General features: G+C 46.2%; 1 protein-coding gene across 1 annotated transcript in view; it reads right to left on the reverse strand.

The window, feature by feature from the left end:
* The window catches only part of LOC125446600 (uncharacterized), a 45301-nt gene extending 22458 nt beyond the window's left edge, over positions 1 to 22843 (reverse strand). The window contains exons 1-2 of the mRNA XM_048520304.1: positions 22824 to 22843; positions 3651 to 3765 (exon numbers count right to left, since the gene is read on the reverse strand). Coding sequence (XP_048376261.1) covers positions 3651 to 3708 — 58 coding nt within the window. The 5' untranslated portion in view covers positions 3709 to 3765; positions 22824 to 22843. The remainder of the gene's footprint in view (positions 1 to 3650; positions 3766 to 22823) is intronic.
* Positions 22844 to 23120: the final 277 nt, after the last annotated feature.

Consider the following 23120-nt stretch of genomic DNA (forward strand, 5'->3'; position numbering starts at 1 on the left):
ACACTTGCAAATAAAAAAAAAGACCAGAAACAACACAAAACACATCAACAGACTGGATGATTTCAATACCACATGGAGTAGAACAACACTGCTTCATCAGAGGATGCACTGATGATGTTACCTAGCACGGGTGATGAAACGCCTGAACTAGAAGCAGCCAGCCCAGCAAGCAAGTCAACAACCTCATTCTGCCACCCATGGCCCTGCCAGCTCCTTTGATAGAGTTTCTAAACATTTCCCCCCTTCCCCAATGCTTTCCCGTCACCCTGTAAGTCTGTAAACTCTTCGAGGCATTTATCCAACTCTCTCTATCCACTTCCTGTTGGGTATTAATTGCTTGAGGTGGATGAGTGAGGTGACGGTGGGATGGGTGAGGAGATCAGCTTGAGTCCCCAGCCCACCACCATCCCGAACACAATCGGATTGCACCATTTTTCAGGCAGTTCTTTCTCAAAGATAATGCCGCACTGCAGAAGTAAGTATCTCATCTCCTTACTGTTCTTCATTCCCCCATCATCTCAAATCTCTTCAGGATTTAACTCTTTCATAGCTTGTGGTCATTGCTGAGGAGACCAGCGTCCAGTGTATATTCCTATTTGCCCAGAGGGCAGATAGCAGTCACTGTAGGAGTCACACCTCAGCCAGAGCAGGGATTTCTGCTTGGCATAAAATGGGCACTAGTGAACCAGATGAGAGTGGTTTTTGTAAAAACAAAAAAAAAGCCCGACTGTCTGGGCCGCTTTCTCCCAAGTCAGATTTGCATGGCTGAAGAATCTCTGCTCTTGGCAGGTCACAGCTCAGGAGTGAAGATTCACCCCAAACTATTGCAATGGCATAGAAGAAGGCCATTCAACCCATTTAGTTCATGCCAGTTTTCTGCAGAGCAATCTCATCAGCCCACTGGCCCACCCACCTCCCCCTGTGAACTCTGCCAGGTTATTTCTTCAAATTTCAACCCACTTTGCTTACATGGGCCGTGGGTGCATATTTCATTACCACTGACTGAGTAAAAATATTCTCCTTCACACCTCCCTTCATCGCTCACTCAAAGTGTTTGCCTGCATGGTTTAGTTCTTGCAATATCAGCTAACGGAAGCAGCGTTTCTTTACCTTATCTAATCCTGTGATAATCAGGTAAAATTTTGTGAAATTTCACCTCAATCTTCTTCGCCCAGAGGACAACCACATGAGCCTCTCAAATTTAATTTTGCATTAAAATTCCCTGTCTTGGAAACCACTCTAGAATATCTCTGCATCCTTTCTAAGACCCTTGCACTCTTCCTCAAATGTAACGATCAGAACTGAATGCAATCCTCTAGCTGCTGCTTACATTTTTGCTTTTTGTGCTCAATAGTTCTATTTGTGAAGCCCACATGTCCATAATGTTTTGCTGACTGCTCTCTGAACATGTTCGGCCATCCTTAAGGATAGCAAGTTTTGAGAAGATTTGTAGCTCAGGTTGAGGTACTGGATGTGAGTTTGCTCGCTGAGCTGGAAGGTTAGTAACAGCAGCTAATGAACTTAAAAGACCCTATACAGACAACAAATAAAACAAACGTCATCTACAAAATACCTTGCAAGAACTGTGACAAACACTACATTGGACAAACTGGCAGAAAGCTAGCCACCGGGATACATGAACATCAACTAGCCACAAAACGACATGACCCACTATCACTCGTATCCTTACATACAGATAAGGAAGGACACCACTTTGATTGGGACAACACATCCATCCTAGGACAAGCCAAACAGAGACATGCACTAGAATTCCTAGAAACATGGCATTCCAACCGGAACTCCATCAACAAATGCGTTGATTTGGAGCCAATCTACCATCCCCTGAGAAAAAGAACAGGAAATGACATCACCAACCCAAGGAAACCTAAACAAATAAATAGAAAGCGGGACATAACACCAGCGCTTCGTCGGAGGCTCACCGATGATGTCACCTAGAATGGTGACGAAACGTCTGAAAACTAACCTTCCAGCTCAGCGAGCAAACTCACATCCAATCCTTAAGGATTTCTACATGCCCACCCACTTTGTGCTCCAATGCGAGCTTGCATCTGCATCATTTGACCTTCCTCCCTAAATAACCAGCAAAAGTGTTGATAGAAATTTAAATGTGTATATCCCACACTCAGAGACAAATGCAAAGATATTTGATTTCACAGAGAAAACAAAGTCAAAAGGCCAACTGAGGGATGCGATAAAATACTTCATTCTTGCACTGCAGCAACACACGAAAATCTCTCACTATCGAGGGATCAGCTATTTGACTGATTTGTACCCATCCACCATTTTGAACATTGCTCAAGGGAACGTCTAGACCCAGCCATCTTCAGCCATGACCTTCCTTCCCTGCTTCCCCTCACCCCACCCCCCCAGCAATGCTAATGAAGCAGACCTTGTCCGTTTGAAGCAGACCTGGACAAAATTCTGGCTTGGGCTAGTAAGTTGACATTTGTGCCACACAAGTGCCTGGCAATGGCCACCTTCAACAAGAAAGAATCTAACTATCACTACTTGTTATTGCTGAATCCACCACTATCAACATCCTGTGGGAAGTTCCAATGGTCAGCAACTTAACACCAAATAAGTACTTTATCGACGAGAGGAGGTCAGAGGCTGGGAATTCTGTAGTAACTTTCCAGAAGCTCTCCACAAGGCACAAGTCAGAAGCGTACTGGAATATTGTCCACTTACCTGGACAAGCACAGGTTACGTACACTCAAGGGAGTTCAGCACAGCCAGGGCACAGCAGCCCACTTGATTGGAATCCCAGCTTAACCCCCTATCTCCCCCAACCCAACCTTAAACATTCCCTCCCTGCATATGGCAGCAGCAGTGGGGACTATATAAATACACACTTCAGCAACTCATCATGTCTCTTTTGACAGTCCCTTCCAAAGCAGTGACCTCTACTACCTGGCAAAATATGGTTAGCAGATGCATGGCAGCATGACTACCCAGTAAGATCCCCTCCAAGACATGCACCATCTTGAGTAGGAACGATGGCGCTGTTACTTCACGGTCGGTGTTTCAAAAAGAAACCTGGAATGCCCTTTGTAACAGTAACTACACAACATCACCACACCACACTGGTGCAAGAAGGCGGCACACCAACGCTTAGGGATGGGCAACAAACGCTGGCCTAGCTGGTGGCATCACCTTCATGAAAGACTATGTTTTTTTTCCTAAAATGCCTCCCACCACCAACATCATTGGAATGTGTAGCAAGATGCACTGCACTAACCAGTTCCATCAATATCGCCTCCCATACCTGTGACCTTCCACCACCTAGAAGCAGATGCAGAGGAGGTCTATCCCCTCCAAGTCACACACCTTCCTGACCTGGATATACATCACCATTCCAGAGTCCTTCCCAAATCAAAAACCTGGAACTCTGTTCCTTAACCACACTGGGAACACGAGGGCTACAGAATGTCAAGAAATGGGGGTCACCATTACCCTCTGAAGGTCAACTAATGATGTGCAATTAGTGTCAGCTTTGCCAATAACACTCATCAAATCAATTTGTAAAAAGCATATTCATTGAATATTTCTTCAAGCACTGACTCAGCACATTTAGGACAATTAAAAATGGAGGACCGAAGAACTGTGTAAACATTCACATTCCCACTTACCTGTGCTCCACTGTAGGAAGTAACCCAGTACAAATAACATTTGAAACAAGTTGCACATTCTGTCTGGGAGAAAGCACCAACCAAAACAGAGCACTTCTGCAGAGCAATTCGCTATCTGTAAATTCAGAAGTTAAAATGTATTAGAGACTTCAGGATGGCCCAAACAATTTTACACGTGTTGTTATCTGTTCACTGTTTCAATGTAGAAAATGTGACAACCGAACTACCGCAGGCAAAATGAAATTATAATAATCAGATAACCTTTTTGATTGAAGGATAAATATTGAACAGGACCTCAGAGCATCCCAGTTGTTTTTCAAAACAGTGATGCTAGATTTCTTTTGTCTATGCAAGAGGAAAAACAGCTTGTTCAAATAACAGAACTTCCCACAGAGCAATACGCCATCATTGCTTGATTTGTTAACCTAAATTTCACACTCACTTCTCCAGTCATTTAGTACAGATCCTAAAAGACTGTCTGCGGACAGACAGGCATCTAATGACTGTAGAAATATGCACATGATTCGGTACAACTGTGCAATTTCATATTAAGCAGTCTCAAAAATTAACCAATGTCCCAAAGACAAGACATTCTTAAAGAACAGTCACTGGCTTAATTATTATTTTGGTACAGAGGCAGAGGACATAAGAAGAGTCAGAGATAATATGGTGTGGAACTGGAGGAACACAGTAGGCCAGGCAGCATCAGAGGAGCAGGAAAGTTGACGTTTCAGGTCAGGACCCTTTTTCAGAAATGGGGGAGGGGGCAGGGAGCTCTGAAATAAATAGAAAGACGAGGGGTGGCTGGGGAAAGGTAGGTAGGATGGTGCTGGGTGAAGTCAGGGCCCTCGGTCTGCAGGAAACATTGGCATACTGGCGATATTATCCAGACTAGCAATGCAGAGGCCTGAGCTAACCTTCCGGAGATACACATTCAAATTTCACCATGCTAGGTAGGGCTTCGATATTCAATTAATTGATACATCTGAAATAACAAAAGCATCACTATATGATGTTCATAAAATTCCTGGATTTCCAAAAAGAATTACCATTTTACTCACTAATGGACTTCACAGAATTCCTATAGTGTAGAATCAGGCCACTCAGACCACCAAGTCCACACTAACCCTCTGACAAGCACTTCACCCAGATCCACGCCATCGCTATAACCTTGCGTTTCCCATGGCTAATTCACCTAGCCTTCACATCATTGGACAGTGGGAGGACATCAGAGCGCCTGTCAGAATCCAATGGAGACACAAGAAGAATGTGCAAACTCTACACATACAGTGGCCTGACAGTAGAATCAAACCTGGCGCTTTTAGACAGCAGTGCTAACCATTGAGCCATCGTGTCTTCATGGAAGGAAATCCCCTGTCGTTACCCAATCTGGCCTAGGGTGACTCCACGCTCACAGCAATGTGGTTAATTCTTATCTGAAATAGCTGAACAAGCCACTAGTTGAATAGAACGACTAACAAAGAGTTGAAGGACAATATCAGATGGAACATCGGGGATTGATCTGGGCACCAGTGTCGACAGGAGTCCACTCATTCCGAGTTGATGCTATGACATTCTATTCTAGAGGCTTATACCGAAACTGGGATAGCTGTGCAAACTAGCTTAACAATACTTACATTCACCAACAACATCCAAACATTTCCATCACCCTCCATGGGTGTGAATTCTTCCTTCATCAACCCTGTTCAGACAGATGATGGCACCATCTTTGGAGCAGGTAGGACTTGAACCACGGCTTCACAGGCCAGAGGTAAGGACACTACCACTTTGCCACAAGACCCTTTACCAATTCTGCATATGTATGATTACTGATACATTGTTGCTGTACCCAAAAATCACTCAAGAAAGGAGGTGTTGCACACAAGAGCTAATTCAAACTGAGAGGTAATAGTTCTGAGATAACAAGGTGCAGAGGTGAATGAACACAGCAGGCCAAGCAGCAGAGAAGCAGGAAAGCTGACATTTCCAGTCTAGACCCTTCTTCAGAAATGAGTAACAATTCTGTTCTCTGGCACAGCCATTGAGGTGGTAGATTGCCTGTGAATTGAGATCTGAAGGTAGCACTTTTTAAAAGTATTTTTACTTCGTAGAGATAACAATTTCCATTAGCAATGAAAAATGACAAAATGAAAGTTGTGTATGAGAAGCACTTGTACTCACACAGACATGCTGTTCAGATTATAAAATGACTTCAATCTGCGCTGTGAGAAAGTGTCTGATTAATTAACACAATATCTCCTCAAAGGGCTACACAACGCTCACAAATAGAGCCCACAGGCTTCATCACAAAACAAAAATTAATCCACCCACTCTGGATAGGGTCATGAAGAAATGCTTACTGGAAGTGACAACTCACTTAGCACACAGTAGTCACAGGCTCAGCCTGCAGTCATTAAAGGATAACTGCAGGTCCACATTCCTTTCCTCCCTGCATTCCTCAACAAGCCCTCAGTGCTGAGCTCCTGCATGCATCTTTAAACTGCACTTTCATTGCCCAACATTAGCCCGAGCCATGGTCTTAAAGCCTAGTCGTGCCAAATGTCATGTTGCACGGTAGCACCCCCCCCCCCCCCCCACTCTGGCAGTAATCCCATCTGATGTTATGTCCCTCACTGACAGTTTAGCTTTCCATTGTTCACAATTATTGTCCCATCCACACTGCTGCTTCCAAAAGTGACTTCCCCGCTTTCACTACCACAGCAGTGGCCCTTGACAAATCCGTCTCGACTTGCACTGAGCTGATCCTCGTGATCCACGTGCCTAGCCGACTTGGACAGGGAAGCCAACTGCTGACTGACTCCTGGCCTGACTTATTGCGATTTCCCAAACTGGTTGTACTGGACCAGCAGGACTGACAACAGACCACAAACCCCCAGACTGTAGCGATACAGTTCCCCTAACCACCCCATGCAGCCCAACTGACTGTGTCAAGCCCCTGACAGAAAGTGTATACTAGCCTTGAACCTAACGCATTGGGAGTCCCTGGCTGAGGTCTACTCTCCACAGACTTTGAGACATGTCTGTCTGCACTGAAAGGCAGGCAAGACAGGAATAGTGAGGGTTTTTAAGCTCTGCCGGAGGGGATCCAAAGTGCACAGAGATGGGGACGCTGGGAGCAAAGTAGCTGGAAAGTGAGTTAGCACTAAGAGGGTGAGCAAGAAACCCTGAGATGCAATCCAAGTGAATTTATCAGTGGTGTGCCTGACCCAGCTCGCAAAACTCTCCTGGCATCAATACCACAACCAAAAGTCCAGTGTGTGGCAGTGAAGTGGGGAACTGTATTTTAAGTCCAACAGTGTGCAGCTTAGGTGAATTGGCCATGTTAAATTGCCCATAGTGTCCAGCGATGTGCAGACTAGGTGGGTTAGCCATGGGAAACGCAGGGTTACAGGGCTATGGTAGGGTGGTGAGTCCAGGTGGGATACTTTTCAGAGGACCAGCATGGGCTCAATGGGCTGAATGGCCTGCTTCCACACTGTAGGGATTCTTTAATCCCATGAAGTGAGCCAGCAGTGCGGGGTGCAGTGAGGCTGGCAACTTTCCAAATGTTAACCTCCATGGGAGAAGGTATGGCCAGTCACTGCCCAGGAGGTGATGTTGGGGGCCGCTGTCTGAGATGGAGCAAATACCAAGCTGGGGGCACCATGTACCCAATCTGCCTTCACTTTGGTGTCTAGTTTCTACCCAGCTAGTGGCAGAAAAGGGAAGCTACATATGCCCTATCCTCCCATGCAATGAAGCCCTGGTCTCTCCCTCTACCCAACACCCACCCCCCCCCCATCACACATTGTAACTGGGCCACGACATTAATATTGCAGACTTGTCAATGTGCTCCTATCCCAGGCATATCTTCCAGATGAAGCAGTGAGTTACCTGCACTTCAGCCAATCTAGTCTATTCAATGGTGTCCTCCACAAAATGGGGAAACAAAATGCAGACTTGGGTGACTGCTTCGGAAAATACCCAAGCCCTGTCTGTAAAATGACCCCCTAGCTTCCAATTGCCTGCTATTTTAATGCACCAGCTAGTTCCCTTGTCTGCATTCCTGTCTCGGGCTTGCTGCGGTGTTCCAGCAAATTTCAGTGCAAGGTCAGAGGACAGCTATTTCCATGTGGGGACCGTGCAGCCTCTTAAGACTCGACCTCGAGCTTAATAACCGCATAGCCGGATTCCATCTTTACAAGCGGGTCACCGGGCCAGAAACGTTAACTTGTTTTCTTTCACAGATGCTGCCAGATCTGCTGAACTTTTCCTCGAAGTTTCGAACTGTTCTGGTGAAGAGGTGCCACACTCGAAACATGAACTCTATTAGCTCCTCAAGTGAGTTTCTCTTGCGATTCTGGCTCTTTATCCGTCAGTTTCCGTTTTCGGTCGCCTTTAATCGAACCCATTTCCTTCTCCCCGTGAACCTTTTTTATTGTAAAACGAAACGAAATCTAAACTTCTCCGACCCCATGACCCACAACTTTTGTTAGCCAGATTCCCGAGGTACGTGTTGAACACCTCCTCAAAATCCACACCAAGTCACGTCCCTTCCATTACCGTTCTGCGTTTTTTTTCATCAAAATAACATTCAATGAGACTTGGAATGTCGTTAGCGCCTTTTACAAATCCCTTCATGAACACAGTCTTTTTCGAGAAAGGTACTGCTGCAATCCTGGATGCGTCAACAGATCGATAGCGCGCAAAAATCCCAAAATAGCACCAGAAACTTTTCACTTACCAATGTCACTGCTGATTCAGTGGCGTGCTCCAGGCGCGATATGCCCTAACCCAACTGTTCATTCAATGTAGGAGATGGGGTGACATCGACAGCGTGGGCTCAATGTCAACATTGGTTTCACAGCTCCTCCCCTCGCTTTCAGGTCCAACTGGTCGCCTCTTCTTGATTCTCTGGAACAGTACCGACTCTTCCCTTGATTTTAAAACTTCAACTCTCAAAGCCTGGCGCAGGTTATGATCGCTCGGGGACTCACTCTCTCCATCGCTCAGATCTGGCGCTCACGTGCGCAGAGCGACATTTACAAACTAAGATGAGCTGAGGTTTGAGACCGAAAGTGCGTAGACGGAAAACTTCTGCTGCCCTAACAACTTCTCCTGTGGAAAGTTGCAGAGCGTAATTTCGGGGAAGTCACCTCACTTATATTAAAAAGACAAAGCGTTTGGACTAAGTTTAAGAGATAATGGGAACTGCACATGCTGGAAATTGAGATAACAAAGTGTGGAGCTGAATGAACACAGCAGGCCAAGCAGCATCTTAGGAGCTGGGGACTAAGTTTAAGCTCAGCTTCACCTGCTACAGTTCCCTCAGTGCTGACTAATGAGAGAAAATCACTCTTTTTTAAAAAAAGCATTGCCTGACCGGCTGTAATTAAAGTTATTGCACATGAATGAGCCAGGGCCTTTCGTGGAAACACTGGTTCAAATCCCATTTGCTCCAGAATTTCTAAACAGGCTGACCAATCAGTGGTGAAGAACACAGCATCAGGCCATCCAGCCTCAACATCTAAAACGTCTTCAGTCAGAGCCCTGCCTGGCCCTTAGCTCCAAATTATGTAATAAATCTTCTCGGAAAAATCTCCATCCGGTTCTGAAGAACGGACAGTGAATCACCGACCCCACAGATACTGCCAGGCCTGCTGAGTTTTCCCAGCCATCTCTTGTGGTAACCCAGCACAACAATCCATTTCTCGAACGCAAACATTTATTATGTCCTGAGTCAACAGAGTACAATACAACGTGGGAGCTGAAGAACACAGCAGGCCAGGGAGCAGAGGAGCCGGAAAGTTAATGTTGTGGGCGGGACCCTTCTTCAGAAATGGGGGAGGGAGCTCTGAAATAGAGAGGAGGGGTGGGGCTGGGGAAGGTAGTTGGGATGGTGATAGGTGAGTGCAGGTAGGCAGTGCCGAGGATTGGTCAGTGAGGTGAGAGAGAAGATGGACATGAAGATGAAGTTCTGAGGAAGGGTCACCGAGTCCCGAAATATTAACTTTTTTTTTACTTCACAGATGCTGCCAGACGTGCTGAGCTTTTCCAACAACTTGTTCCTGATTTACAGCATCCACAGTTCTTTTGGTTTTTATTGAGAGGATGGACATGTTGTGTCAGATCAAGGAGGTGGGGATGAGAGGGAGGAATGTTCCATGGTCATGGAATGAGGCGGGGTTGGGGGGGGTACATTTTAAAACTGGTAAAATCCACGTTTAGGCCATTGAGCTTTTGGGTGGAATGTGAGGTAGTCCTCCAGTTTCTGGGTGGTGTCATTGTGACACAGGAGGAGGCCCAAGATGGACATGTTGCCCAGGGAGTGGGAGTGGGAATTGAAATGGTTTGTCACAAACAGATTGCAGGTGCTCTACAAAACGGTCTCCGAGCCTCCACTTGGGCTTGGTCTCACCAATGTAGAGGAGGCCACATCAGGAGCAGCGGATGCAACAGACCACATTCACAATCGTGCAGGTGAACCTGTGTCTGATGTGGAAGGTTTGTTTTGTGGCTTGGATGGAGGTGAGGGGGGGAGGTGTAGGGGCAGGTGGAGCTCTTCCTGCAGTTACAGGGAAAGGTGCCAGGGGTGGTGGGGCTAATGGGGAGTGTGGAGCAGACAAGCGAGCTATGGAGAGAGGTCCGACCGGAAGGCAGATAGGGGTGGGGAGGGAAATATATCCTTTGTTGTGGGGTCAGATTGCAGGTGGTGGAAGTGACAGAGAATGATGCATTGGATATGGGGGTTAGTGGATATGTGAGAACAAAGGGGGATTCTGTCTTTGCTTTTTGTGGAGGGGAGGGGATGTGAGGGCAGAGGCGCAGGAAATGCAAGAGACGTGGTTGAGAGCATTTTCGATCATGGGAGGGGTGGTTGTCCTTGAAATAAGAGGATATCACAGAACCATTTCAACTCCCCCTCCCACTCCCGAGGTGCATGTCCATTCTGGGCGTTCTCCCTGGCGCCACCCACAAACTGGAGGAGCAGCACCTCATATTCTGCCTCGGGAGCCTGTTCTCAATGGTGCCAATGAGAACTTTACCAGTTTTAAAATCTCCTCCCCGCACCGGCCTCATCCCATGACCAACCCTCCCTCCCATCCCCACCTCCTTGACCTGACACAACCTGTCCATCTTCTCTCCCACCTATACAACCCTCCCTCCAATCCCCACCACGGTCTACCTGCACTCAACTATTACCATCCCACCTACCTTCCCCAGCCCTTCCCCTCTCTAATTATTCCTGAACTCTCTTCCCCTCCCCATTTCTGAAGAAGGGTCCTGACCCGACGCGTCAGCTTTCCTGCTCGGCCTGCTGTGTTCATCCAGCTCTACACCTTGTAATCTCAGACTCTCCGGCATCTGCAGCTCCTACTATCTCTCTCCATAACAATGTGGTTGACTCTTAGCTGATCCTTGGGTGATTATGGACAGGCTGGACTAACCAATCAGACCCACAACCCGTGAATGAACAGAAACTGAGATTGGGGGAACTGGCATTGAAATAGGGTGACATTGTGGTTCAGCCGTTAGCACTGCTGCCTCACAGCACCAGTGACCCGGGTTCAATTCCACCCTTGGGACACTGTCTGCGTGCAGTTTGCACATTCTCCCCGTGTCTGCGTGGATTTCCTCCCACAGTCCAAAAATGTGCAAGCTAGATAGATTGGCTATGTCAAATTGCCCATTGTGTGGGTAGGATGCTCTGATGGTCGGTGTGGACTTGTTGGGCCGAAGGACCTGTTCCCACACTGTAGGGATCCTAAGAAGAACCTGACTACACTTTTTCATTGGCTTTTGAGCATCCTGCGGCTGTGAAAGGCGCTATGTAGATGGATGTTTTTCTTTCCCTTTTCTACCCTCTTCCAGGTTTTGGCCTCCACCTGAATTGCGGTGTGAACATGACTGTTAGCTCTTCTCCTACGACCAGCCCGTACCCCCCTCTTCATCCGAGACTCTCCTGCAGAATTCATCCGAGCTGGGATTGCCTCTGTTTCTAGATCTTGTGCGCTTCTCCTCCTCCCCCTCTCCCCTCCCCTCCCCCTATTTATTCATGACTTGCCCCCGTGTGTCCCAAAACTGCTCTCCCAGAGGCAGGTCAATTTCTGAGATTGATCGATTTTTAAGCAAGAACGGAATTCAGGGTCATGTGGAAAAAGCAGGAAAGTGGAGCTGAGGAGTTATCAGATCAGCCATGCTCACTAAATGGCTGAGCATACTTGATGGGCTGAAAGACCTACATCTGTTCTTATGTCATTATGGTATTAAATAGTGCTCCCCTGTTTTTGCTGAGCGTGCAAGAATTGCTGGCTGAGAGGCAATTCCTCAAAGATAGCTGCAATTGAGAGTCACACAAAACACAGCTTTCGTGGAAGGTGCACATTTGGCTGTGAAACTGAGAGCACTTTTTAATATTTGCTCGGTATTTCACTGTAAAATCGAAATCAGAAGTGCGTTAACTCCATGGATTACTCATCCCATTCCTTTATCAACAAATCATAGAAACTTCTTGAAAAGCATGCATACAAATAAACGATTACCAGTATTAGTAATCTGAATATAACTTTACCATTTTGATGTGAAGAACGAGAGACACCTCACCCCACCCCCACATCCTTCTCTTGTGCTAACAGTAACTTGCCCAGCAGCTGTCACAAAACAACAGCTCATTTAGCTCATCAAAAGATGTCACTGAGCTAATTCAAAGTGTTTCCAGGGAAAAAGAATTAACACCGATCCAGAGGTAACGAATACAATTATCGAGTCCACCAAACAGGCTGCAATAATTTCATCAGCTCACCCATTCCTCCCGTGCTGTCTCCCAGAGCCCTATGGTACTTCCCTGTTTGTGCCTACTGACTTCCAGTGTCTGTCCAAGACCGAAAGTCACTTGGGGGAGCAGGCATTGCTCAGATCTGCCTTTAGACTGAAGTAGAGAAGAGACGGATGTATCCTGGGGGCACGATTTGCCGAATTCCCCTCCACCATTAGAAATAGGTGATCGGTTTTGCTGCTGAATGCAGATTACAAAATCCTGTCTACCCAAGGTCATCGCTGACCAGGCCACATTTGCTCTGAGATCAGTGATTCACCTGGACCAAACTTGGGCAGGATGATCTGAGAGTCTCATACTCCTCAGCGGTATGATCACTTATGGGCAAGTGGGGGTAGGGGGCTGCGGGGTGGAGTGGGGGCTGGGGTGGGGGTTCGAAGCCTGGACCAGGAGAAGGCCGTTGACAGGATACCACACACAATCATGTGGGATGTTCTGCCCAAAATAGGCTTTGTGGAGGGAATCTGCAATTGGATCCAACTGCTCTACAGCAGCAGCTTTGGCGCGGTCTCCCCCAATGGGTGGGAATCAGAAAGCTTACCAATCAGGCAAGGCCGCCCACTCTCTCCTGCCTTGTCTGTGTGTTGCATAGAGCCCTTTGCTGGGTCCCCAGGAAGGTTATGAGCCTGAGAGGGGTGAGTATTCCAGGCAGTGGGAGCCTGCAGGTCAAAGCATCCACTGTGTAGGGAGGATGTCGCTGTTTTGTGCTCAGATCCGCTGTCAGTGCACAGCCTCATGAGCATCTGCAACCAGTTTGAACTGGCCTCAGGAACCAAGGTAAATCGAGGCCAGAGTGAAGCCATATTCTTTGGGAACTGTACTGACCAATCCTTTATCCCCTTCACCTGAAGGTGCTGGGAATATGATTCAGAGGGGCCGGGGCATGTGCAAAATCTTGGGAGGTGTGCATTGCAGAACCTGGGCTTTTGGGAGCACGACTCCCTCTCCATTGCGGATGAAAACCAACTGTCGACTCTGTGGCCCAAGTAGGTCACTTGAGGTGTCTGGAACACACATTTTTCCCTTCCATGGCAGCACTGGCCTTGGGGAAACATCTGAGGACTGTATCTAGCTATATTGCTGATTTATTTCAGAAATTCTGAAGAAGGGCCTCGACCCAAAACATCAGCCTTCCTGCTCCTCTCATGCTGCTTGGCCTGCTGTGTTCATCCAGCTCTACACCTTGAAACGTTTCTGGGCCCAGTGAGGCCAGATTACCGTAGAGTCTTATTCAGAGGAGCAAGAGTGATCATCCCGAGTAAAGACTGTCACCAGATTTTGGCTGGATTCCACCAGGGTCATCCTGGATGCAGACAAAACCACGTTGGTGGGGCAGTGCCAACAAGGAAGAAAAAGACTGCCAGCTGCTCCCCCACATTTATGGGAATGGCCAGGCAAATGCTAGAATCCTTTCATAGGCTCAGCATTTTCGTCATTGTGAATGCCCGCTCAAAGTGGTTGGACATGTGTAGAGTTCATTTGTCAAACATGGGGATGACAATAGAAAAGCTGAGCAATTTTGCAATGCTCAGATCGCCAGAAGTGTTGGCCAGACACAATGGGCCATCATTTACCAGCAGGGACTGCAAATATTTCCTAAAGTCTATGCCAAAGGACAGCTCCATACCATCCAGCGTGGCAGAAAGAGCAGTCCAGACTTTGGAGGTAAGCTGAATACCAAATGGTACTCGATACCAAAACGTCCCAGGTCCTGTTTGATTGTCAGATCACCCCAGTGCACATACAGAGATAGCTCTTGCAGAGTTGCAAATAGGGGAGAAGACTCCATGCCAGGGGATCTTCCTGGGTCTGGCAGGGGGGCAGGGGAGCAGGGCTGCAGCTGTTGGTGAAATGTACCAGACACAAGACTCTGCTAAGTGAGAGAAACAGTCCACTTTGCAGGACAAAAGATTGGAGCCAAAATCATGGACATGGCCCTGCATGAGCAAGCAAGAAGCATGTTTGGTGCCAGGTCAGGTCCCATGACATACCAAGGTCAGGTAGGCGAGGCGGTGCTGAACAAACGAGTGGATCACCCGAACGCTGCTACCTTGCCAACGGGCCAGGAGCAAAACTTACCCGGCCCCTAACAACAGCCTGTCAGAACCTGCAGGTTCTTCCCCAGCCATTTAGCGAAGAAACCTCGGAATCAGAAATGGGAACGGTAGATGATGCAGCCTCAATGCCTTTACCATCCAAGGAAGAGGACAAATTTCTTGCGAGGCTCTCTGGCTGCAAGAAGTGGGTCGGAGGAACCGAACCTGGTGTGAAAACACCCCCAGGATAGGTTAGGTGCAAAAGAACAGGCCTATGTCTACAGACTTAGTGGGGAAGTGATGTAACAATTGCAACAAGGTCAGTCAAGTGGCCTTCATAGAATATCAGTCCCCTGATTGGACCAGGTTAACTTCCACAAACAGGGAGCCCTGGCTGACAGACATAAACAGGAGTGTCAGAGGTTCTGCTCACTCTGACAGCTGGCTCTGAGGGAGCTGGACCAGTGTCAAGGACTCTCCACGTGTAAGTAAAAGGTGATTTGGTGATGCGACATTGACCTCTGTGAAGTTATTATATATCCCTGTACTTTATGCAGATATCCAACCTTCCATAAGTGACAGCTATTCAACAGTAGCATGTGTTCAGTTTGTCAGCTTCTAATCACCGTGTCCAGAGATGTTATACTGGACCTCCAGAACAACTAGGACTGGAACCTGGGATAGAGCTAGGGACATTACCACAAGCATCCATTTCAGTTTCAGTGTGTTCTGTTGGAGTAGATGGTCAATGAGACTAGAAGATTTGAGCTATTAGGGCAGGCTGGTTAGGGTGGGGCATCTTCCCCTGGAGTGTCGGAAGTTTATAAAATCATGAGGGGCATAGAGAAGGTGAATAGCCCAGACCTTTTCCCAATGTTAGGGGAGTCCAAAACCAAAAGGCATAGGTTTAATGTGAGAAGGGAAAGAACCAAAAAGGGACCTGAGTGGGCAACTTTTTCCACACGGGGCAGAGCGTATATGGAAGAAGCTGCCAGAGGAAGTAGTAGTGACAGATACAATTACAACTCAGCATTCCCACCAGTACCATGTCTGGTACCAGGGTTGAAACTAATACTACAGGGAAATCCATCGTCAACTTGTCTGACCACACCCTTCAACCAGATGATATTGAAGTTCTCAACCGAGGGCTCAGTTTCTGGCGCTCCACCAAAACGGACCCCACTGGCCTTGCTGCAGACACAGAGGAATTCATCAGGCAAATAAGGCTCTAGGAATTCTTCCACAAACCTGGATGTCAGCAGCAAGCCCAGTGAGACAATAAACAACCCAGAACAGTTGACAGAGAGAAATCTGCAGCGACCAAAGAAGAACGAAGAATTGAACCAGACCCCTCCGGAAGGTCGCTGCCCTAGGCTCGTCAGGAGATGTGTCAACACCAGATTCATCACTCACAAGCTAGCGCAGATTGTCACCCAAACACAACACAATGCCATCTGTGCTCTCATGGCCAATTGCAAAATTGTCATCAAACCAGCAGACAAAGGAGGAGACAACGTCATACAGAATAGAACTGAGGACATGAACAGCCAGGAACACTATAGATAACTACCAGCTGATCCGACCAAAGAACACACCTGTCAACTCAACACACTGATGAAGACCTTTGACCCAGGCCTTCAGAGTATCCTACACTCTCTCATCCCACACACTCCCTGTGGAGGGGACTTCTACTGCTTTTCGAAGATACACAAAGCCAACGCACCTGGTCATCCCATCGTATTCAGGCCTTGTGTGAGATCCTCTTCAGCTATGTCAAGGACACCTTGAAACCCACTGTATATGGAACCCCCAGCTTCTGTCGTGACACTACCGATTTCTCACAGAAACGCTGCACCCACGGACCCGTCGAACCAGGAACATTCGTCGTCACAATGCACGTTTTGGCGCTGTGCACCAGCGTCCCCCATCACAATTGCATCGTTGCAACAGCGTCATTACTCAACACCGACAACAGCCTATTTCCAGACACCATCCTACAACTCATCTGCTTCATCTTCGACAGCAACGTTTGACAGTTCTTCATCCAGACACATATAGCCATGGGGACCAGACTTGCGGCCCAATATGCCAACGTTTTCATGCACAAGTTTGACCAACGCTACACACCAGATACAATTTCTTCCTTTGACCTTGTGGTGAGGAATCACCACAAAATCTTCACAGAAAATGGTAATGACCTCCTCAGAAGACAAACACAGTATATGACTAGTAGAGTACACTTAGTTGTCCAGCCCTTCCCCAGAGTGGAAAAACTACACCAAGTTTTTTGCAGCTTTCAACTTGTCATTGTTGACGACAAACATTTCACCGAGATCATCCCTATACCCCACTTCTCCCTTTTAAACAACTGTCAAACCTTAGACCAACGTTCGCAGCAAACTACCCAGCCTTCAGGACAATATCGACCACAACACCACACAACCCTGCTACGGAAAACTCTGCAAGACATGTCAGATCATCGACATGGATACTACCATCACATGTGGGAACACTACCCACTGTATAAATGGTGGATACTCATGTGACTCAGCCAATGTTGCCTATCTCACACGCTGCAGGCAAGGATGACCCGGGGCATAGTACATTTGTTGTAGCATCTGCATGGTCTCACCATGGATGATTGGACACTGCACAACAATTGCCAGACAAGAACATTCTTTCCCAATCAGGGAGCACTTCAGCAGTCAAAGCCATTCCACCTCCAATCTTTACATAAACATGTTGCAAGGCGACCTTAAAGGTATACAGGAAGGCAGAATCGCAGAAAGGACAGTGGCAGGATGAAACAGTAGCTCAATCAATCTAGAACCAAGATTAGTGTACAAATGAAGGAAGTATTCCATAAGCAGTAGTGATGTGGACTTGATATTTCAAAAGTTCATTAGATTCAGGAAAGTTTTGGTGAGATTGGAAAATAATGAATCAACTTCTTATTTAAAAAAAGGTGGGCAGACAGAAATCGGGAAACAAGAGGCCAGTTACTTTAATATATATCATCGGAAAAAAAATTATAAACTATTGTTAAATACTTCATGGTAGAACACTTATGAAAATTCAAAGTAACCAGGCAGGTTTACTGAAAGGTCAATTAGTTTCTTTGAAGAAGTAACACATGCTATAGATCAAAGTTCATTGTGGAAAGTGAAAGCTCTTGTCTTTGGGGATGACATATAGATATGGGTCACAGATTGGCTAACCAGGAGTAAACAGAGAGTGAGCATAAATGAATCTTTATCCAGTTGGCAAAATGTAATGAGCGATCCCACAGGAACCAGTCCTGGAGCTTCCATTTTTTACAATTTATGTAGAACAATTTGGATGAAGGGGCTGGAGGTACACATGCGAAATTGGTTGGTGACAAAGGTAGTTAAGAAACTAAGCTATAAAGAGCACGTATGGAGGCTATTAATGGACATTGATCAGTTTAGTGCATGCATGGGCAAAAGTCTGGCAAATGGAATATTATATGTGTACAGTACAGGTTTTGTTTTAAAGGATGGGTGTAAATTTATTGGAAGTATTTCAGAGGAGGGTTAATCAATATGTGGAATAGATTGTCTATCAAGAAAAGGTTGGACAGTGCAGACTGTGTTGTAGTGGCTCATGACAAATGCTGACATAAAACGGCTTCTGGGGACTTTTAGCTGACATAACATGACCAAAAAGGAATTTCCAGACGCACTTCACAGCCAGACTCCTGGTTTTCACACAGAGATACCAGATAAGAGAAGACTCTCCGAAAGAAGAAACATTAGGGAATGTAATTGATTTCTTTAAAAAGGCAGTTCTATACACATAAGCATTTTCATAGGGGGCATGTTTGAAAATCCTGATTAAGCTAAGGTCCAAAGTTTCATATTTAGTAAAAATTAGAGGCAGAAGTCTGACCCGATCATATTCTGAACTATTTAGGTACTGGCAAATATGAGAAATGCAAATAACAGTTGAGTGTGAAAGTTTTAGTTGAATTCCTTGAGTAAATGCTTGTAGGCAGTAAAAGTAAATGTGACGGCATTGCCACATATACCCGAGCACAGGAGTTCAGTGAAAAACACAGAGTTGCCTTTCTCCTGTGTCATCTTAGAATATGACAGTTAGAGTAAAACACAAATGTAGAAATGGAAGAAACAGAAATGAGACAAAATGTCTAAACTGTCACCACTGAAATTGCCAATCTCTGGTGCAATCTGTCACCACTGCGCCCAACTCACTAATGTCAATGCCACCAACAGCTGGAGCCCTGTTCCAGATCCACCATTATCAGGCAAGATAAAGCCATCAATGATGTATACAAGACCCCTGAAAGACCACCTACACAAGGTAGGGAGCAGAGAAAGGCTGTAAGAACATAGTTGTCAAGACTGGAGAGAGAGAGAGAGAGAAGCAACTGAAGCTTCAGTATAGATACAGACAAGTTCTTACTTCATAAGGTTAAGGGAGGGGTGACAAGAGACAGATTACAAAACACAGAGCGAAGATGTGGTCATGTTCCCTAGCCATTAGAGGAACCTAAACAAGTTTCAATTAATGACTTGGTAAAGTTGTAAGGTGATTGAACTTCACCCTCAGTGGAAATTGCATAAATGCTGACTCAACAAGCAAAAAAAAGTTAAGGAAAATGTTTACAGTAGAATGAGCAAAGATTTCTCTGAGAATCAAACTTTGGTTTAAAACCCGCAACCCAGCGGGAGAGTGATAGGCTTTTGATACAGCTGCAAGTCAGAGAGACTGCTTGTTTGATCTCTCAGGTTGAAGAGACAGAGGGACTGTCCCCAATCTGTCAGTTGTGTCACAGAATTGAGTCACTTTAAAATCAGAGTTGATTGTAAAGATTTTATAAAAGTCGGTAGAAATCTAATCTTCTGTACTAAAGTTAGTCAGGAATATAAATTACATTGCAGAATCTGGAAATAACAACTAAACAAATTTTGATTGGGAGAAATGTCAAACTGTCAGTATTAAAGTGTGGTTTAACAGCAGGTATTAGAACAGCATGAATTAGGAGCAGAAGCAGACCACTCAGATCCTCAGGCCTGCTCCACTGTTTGTCGAGGTGATGGCTGATCTAATTGATTTATTATTCAGGTCCCTAGGTACAGTGAAAAGTTTTATTTTGCGTGCAGTCAGGCAGATGGTATTATACTTTCGATACGTGGAATAGCAGCGTTTCCACCAGTGGGGGCGGAGAGGAGAAAGAAAATTGGACTTCATAGATGTTAACACAATTATCAATAAATCCTGTAGGAATTCAGGGGAAAATTCTTTATCCACTGTAGTTGTTAGACGATCAACTCTACTGGCCAGCATTTAAAACAGGAATGGTGTACATGAAGTCAATGAAGTCAGAATCTGCTGCACATGTTCTTAGGAACAGATTCTCACACACAGCGGCTTAATTCATGGAGTATTTTATATACTTAGCAGTTAAACACAGATAGGAATGGAACTGACAAGAAGGCAATGCACAAATCTAGAAGAAGCAACATTTCTAAGAGACAATATTCTAGTTGCAATACAAATGAACCAGCTCCACGAACACGATACGAAACCTAACTGACCACATGCTAAGTTTCTGCAGTTACCAGTAATATAATGTACACATTTGAGCTTTCGGTGGTAGTAAGCAATGCAGAAATTATGAACAAAAACAAAGTTGCTGGAAAAGCTCAACAGAAATTATGTTCGAGCTTTGCCTGCCTTCCTATCCGACACTTGATGGTGAAACGACGGATACTTCTGATAAAACAAGATGCTTTGAATTTAAGACAACAAAATGTGAGGCTGGATGAACACAGCAGGCCAAGCAGCATCTCAGGAGCACAAAAGCTGACGTTTCGGGCCTAGACCCTTAAAGCAAGTTCAGAAATGTGGCGTTGACTACGCTAAGACACTGATGTATAGATGCCTGAGCAACTGCAGCTGCCAGCAAAGGCTTTCGCAGACGGAACGTGTGGAAAAAGGCTGGTTGTTCTCTTCAGACGGGAGATCCTGCTGTGCTAAGGAACGCAATGCCATCGTCACACAACCTCGCTCAAATAACACCATGTGTCTCATCCAGTAGATACAGGCTCTGTCAATACCGGGAACAGTGTACCGATTATAAAGGAAAGAAAAACACATTTGGGACAGCATTTAAACCACCTTAGGCGTCCTTAGTTCGAAGACGACAAAATTGAGAGCAGCAAATGTGACAGTGACTGTTGAGCTTTTCAATGCAGGAAGGCGGCTTTCTAGATATTTCGCTCAGAGTTTTAATCGGAGATCCTTGCTCAATTCTTTTGAGGATGAATTTTCAGAAATCAAAGCCCAATTGCAAAGCACTGTCCTAAGAACTGACTGCGACACTCTGGACAGCATTTAAAGTGTGTCTTGTTTGAATTCGACCTGAACGACTAATTTCAGAAGAATCCCTTAGCAAGCAATTGGCAATGAAAAGCGGAATCGCATCAGCTGCTCGGCTTGGAGAAATTGGTGGAAATTGTTGGCATTTCATCCCTACCGTCTGATTCATTTGATTAAAATGCTTCCTGAAAAGAAACTCAATGTTTGTAACTCGTCAGTCAGGCTAGTTGCCCAACGGAGACATTTAGATTGCAATCAACTGACAACGTGCTCAAAACACTGCGGGAGAGAAAGATTTAATTACTCACTGGTGTCCTGATTGTAAATACACAAGTGCAGAGAAACATAGAGCAAAGGGCGGCACGGTGGCTCAGTGGTTAGCACTGCTGCCTCATAACGCCAGGGACCCGGGTTCGATTCCAGCCTCGGGTGATTGTCTGTGTGGAGTATGCATGTTCTCCCTGTGTGTGTGGATGGGCTTCCTCACACGGTCCAAAGATGTACGGGTGAGGTGGATTGGCCGTGCTAAACACCCCGTAGTGTTCAGGGGTGTGTGGGTCAGGTGAGATGTTTTAAGGGTTGGAACCAAGCGTGGACTTGCTGGGCCGAAGGGCCTGTTTCCACACAGTAAGGATCCTAAGTTGATGAATGATTCCTGAGACATGGAAACTCGCAATGACGAAATTCAAGACAAACTGTCACCCTACAAAAACTCAGAACAAATCAGTTTCATGGTTGGAAGATATACATTGGTGGGCGGGAGCTGTATCACCCGAATTGCCAGTCAGGGTTGCATTTCACACTGGGAGGAGAAATAACTCTGACATGATTATACAATGATTGGGGAGGGCAGTTCTTAACCGGAATCTATTGGTTGGGAGCTCAATCAAGTCAGCTCTCAAAATGTTTGCTTCCCAGCGCCAACGCAATAGAAACTTCTTCTGGAAGGGCTGGACGAGAGCGCCTGACAGGTAGCACGGTTCGGTGACAGAAACGTCCTGGTAACGTAAGACTCCCAGTGACCGTAAAGCGGCTGACAGCGAGAACAGCCGGCTAAAGAAGTTTATGACTCAGTGTGGGTGCGAGTGAGATTCAGGAAAGGTTACTTCACACAGCGGAGTTATTCTGTTTTTAACATTCAGTTTCACAACGAGCGGTGCAGCTCGTTAAGGGTCTCGCTCTTGAAATAACCTTTTGGCGCAGCATCACATCGCTGGGCCAGCAGGCGTGACTTAAACCAGGGCCTCCTGGCCCAGGGCAACGGGCACTACATCGCAACAGCCGTTTGGCTCGTTCAGCAAGGGAGCAAGTTATCCACGAATGCCAAGCCTAGTGAACCCACCTACCTGCAATGAACATAAGAACTAGGAGCAGGAGTAGGCCGTTCGGCCCCTCCAGCCTGCTCCGCCATTCACTAAGATCACGGCCGATCCTTTCGTGGACTCAGATCCACTTACCCGCGCTCTCACCCTATCCCTTAGTTCCTTTATTGTTCAAAAAATATTTATCTTACCTGTGAAATCGCTTATTGAAGTAGCGTCAACTACTTCACTGGGCAAGGAATTCCATAGATTAGGGCCGGCGGGCAGTTAAGTTACTCAATCACTACATTAACAAGATTATTTTAAAAAACTTCAGTATAGCTTTGTGTTAGTATTAAACAAAAGCAATTCAATGTACATACACGCTATATTTAATTATTTATAATGGTGCTGGCTGTTATCCTTACTTCCAAAAATGTATCTCGATAGTTAACGACCTGTCGCCCGCATCAGCGATGCTCCCGGCTGACCTTCAAATTCTGCGGTTCAGTTGCACAGAAGATATCCCCATAGTCCCACAGGGACTCCAGCAAAGTTTATTTCTTCTTGAAATAAAACTACATCGAACCACCCAAGGTATAGGAGGACAATTGGTCCCAGCACGTTCGAAACTTACCCGAGTGTTCTGCACTTCCGTCTTTAACGGAATGAGCTGGGCACTTTTACCTTGCACGTTTACAGTATCTAGATTTCGGAAATGCTCCCTCCAGTGGAAAGTGGTCTCTTATCTTCTCTGTCCCGAGTGCCAAGATTTGAGAGATGCACGCCCCTTTTACAAAATCGGGGCCAGTCACTAAGCAGAAATGGCTGGAAAAGCTCCCCAGGTCTGGCAGCAGCTGTGCAGAGAAATCAGAGTTTAACGCTTCGGGGTTCAGTGAGTTGGAACTCTGACAAAGCGTCACTCGACCCGAAA

The sequence above is a fragment of the Stegostoma tigrinum genome, chromosome 34 (assembly GCF_030684315.1).
Source record: "Stegostoma tigrinum isolate sSteTig4 chromosome 34, sSteTig4.hap1, whole genome shotgun sequence".
NCBI lineage: Eukaryota > Metazoa > Chordata > Chondrichthyes > Orectolobiformes > Stegostomatidae > Stegostoma > Stegostoma tigrinum.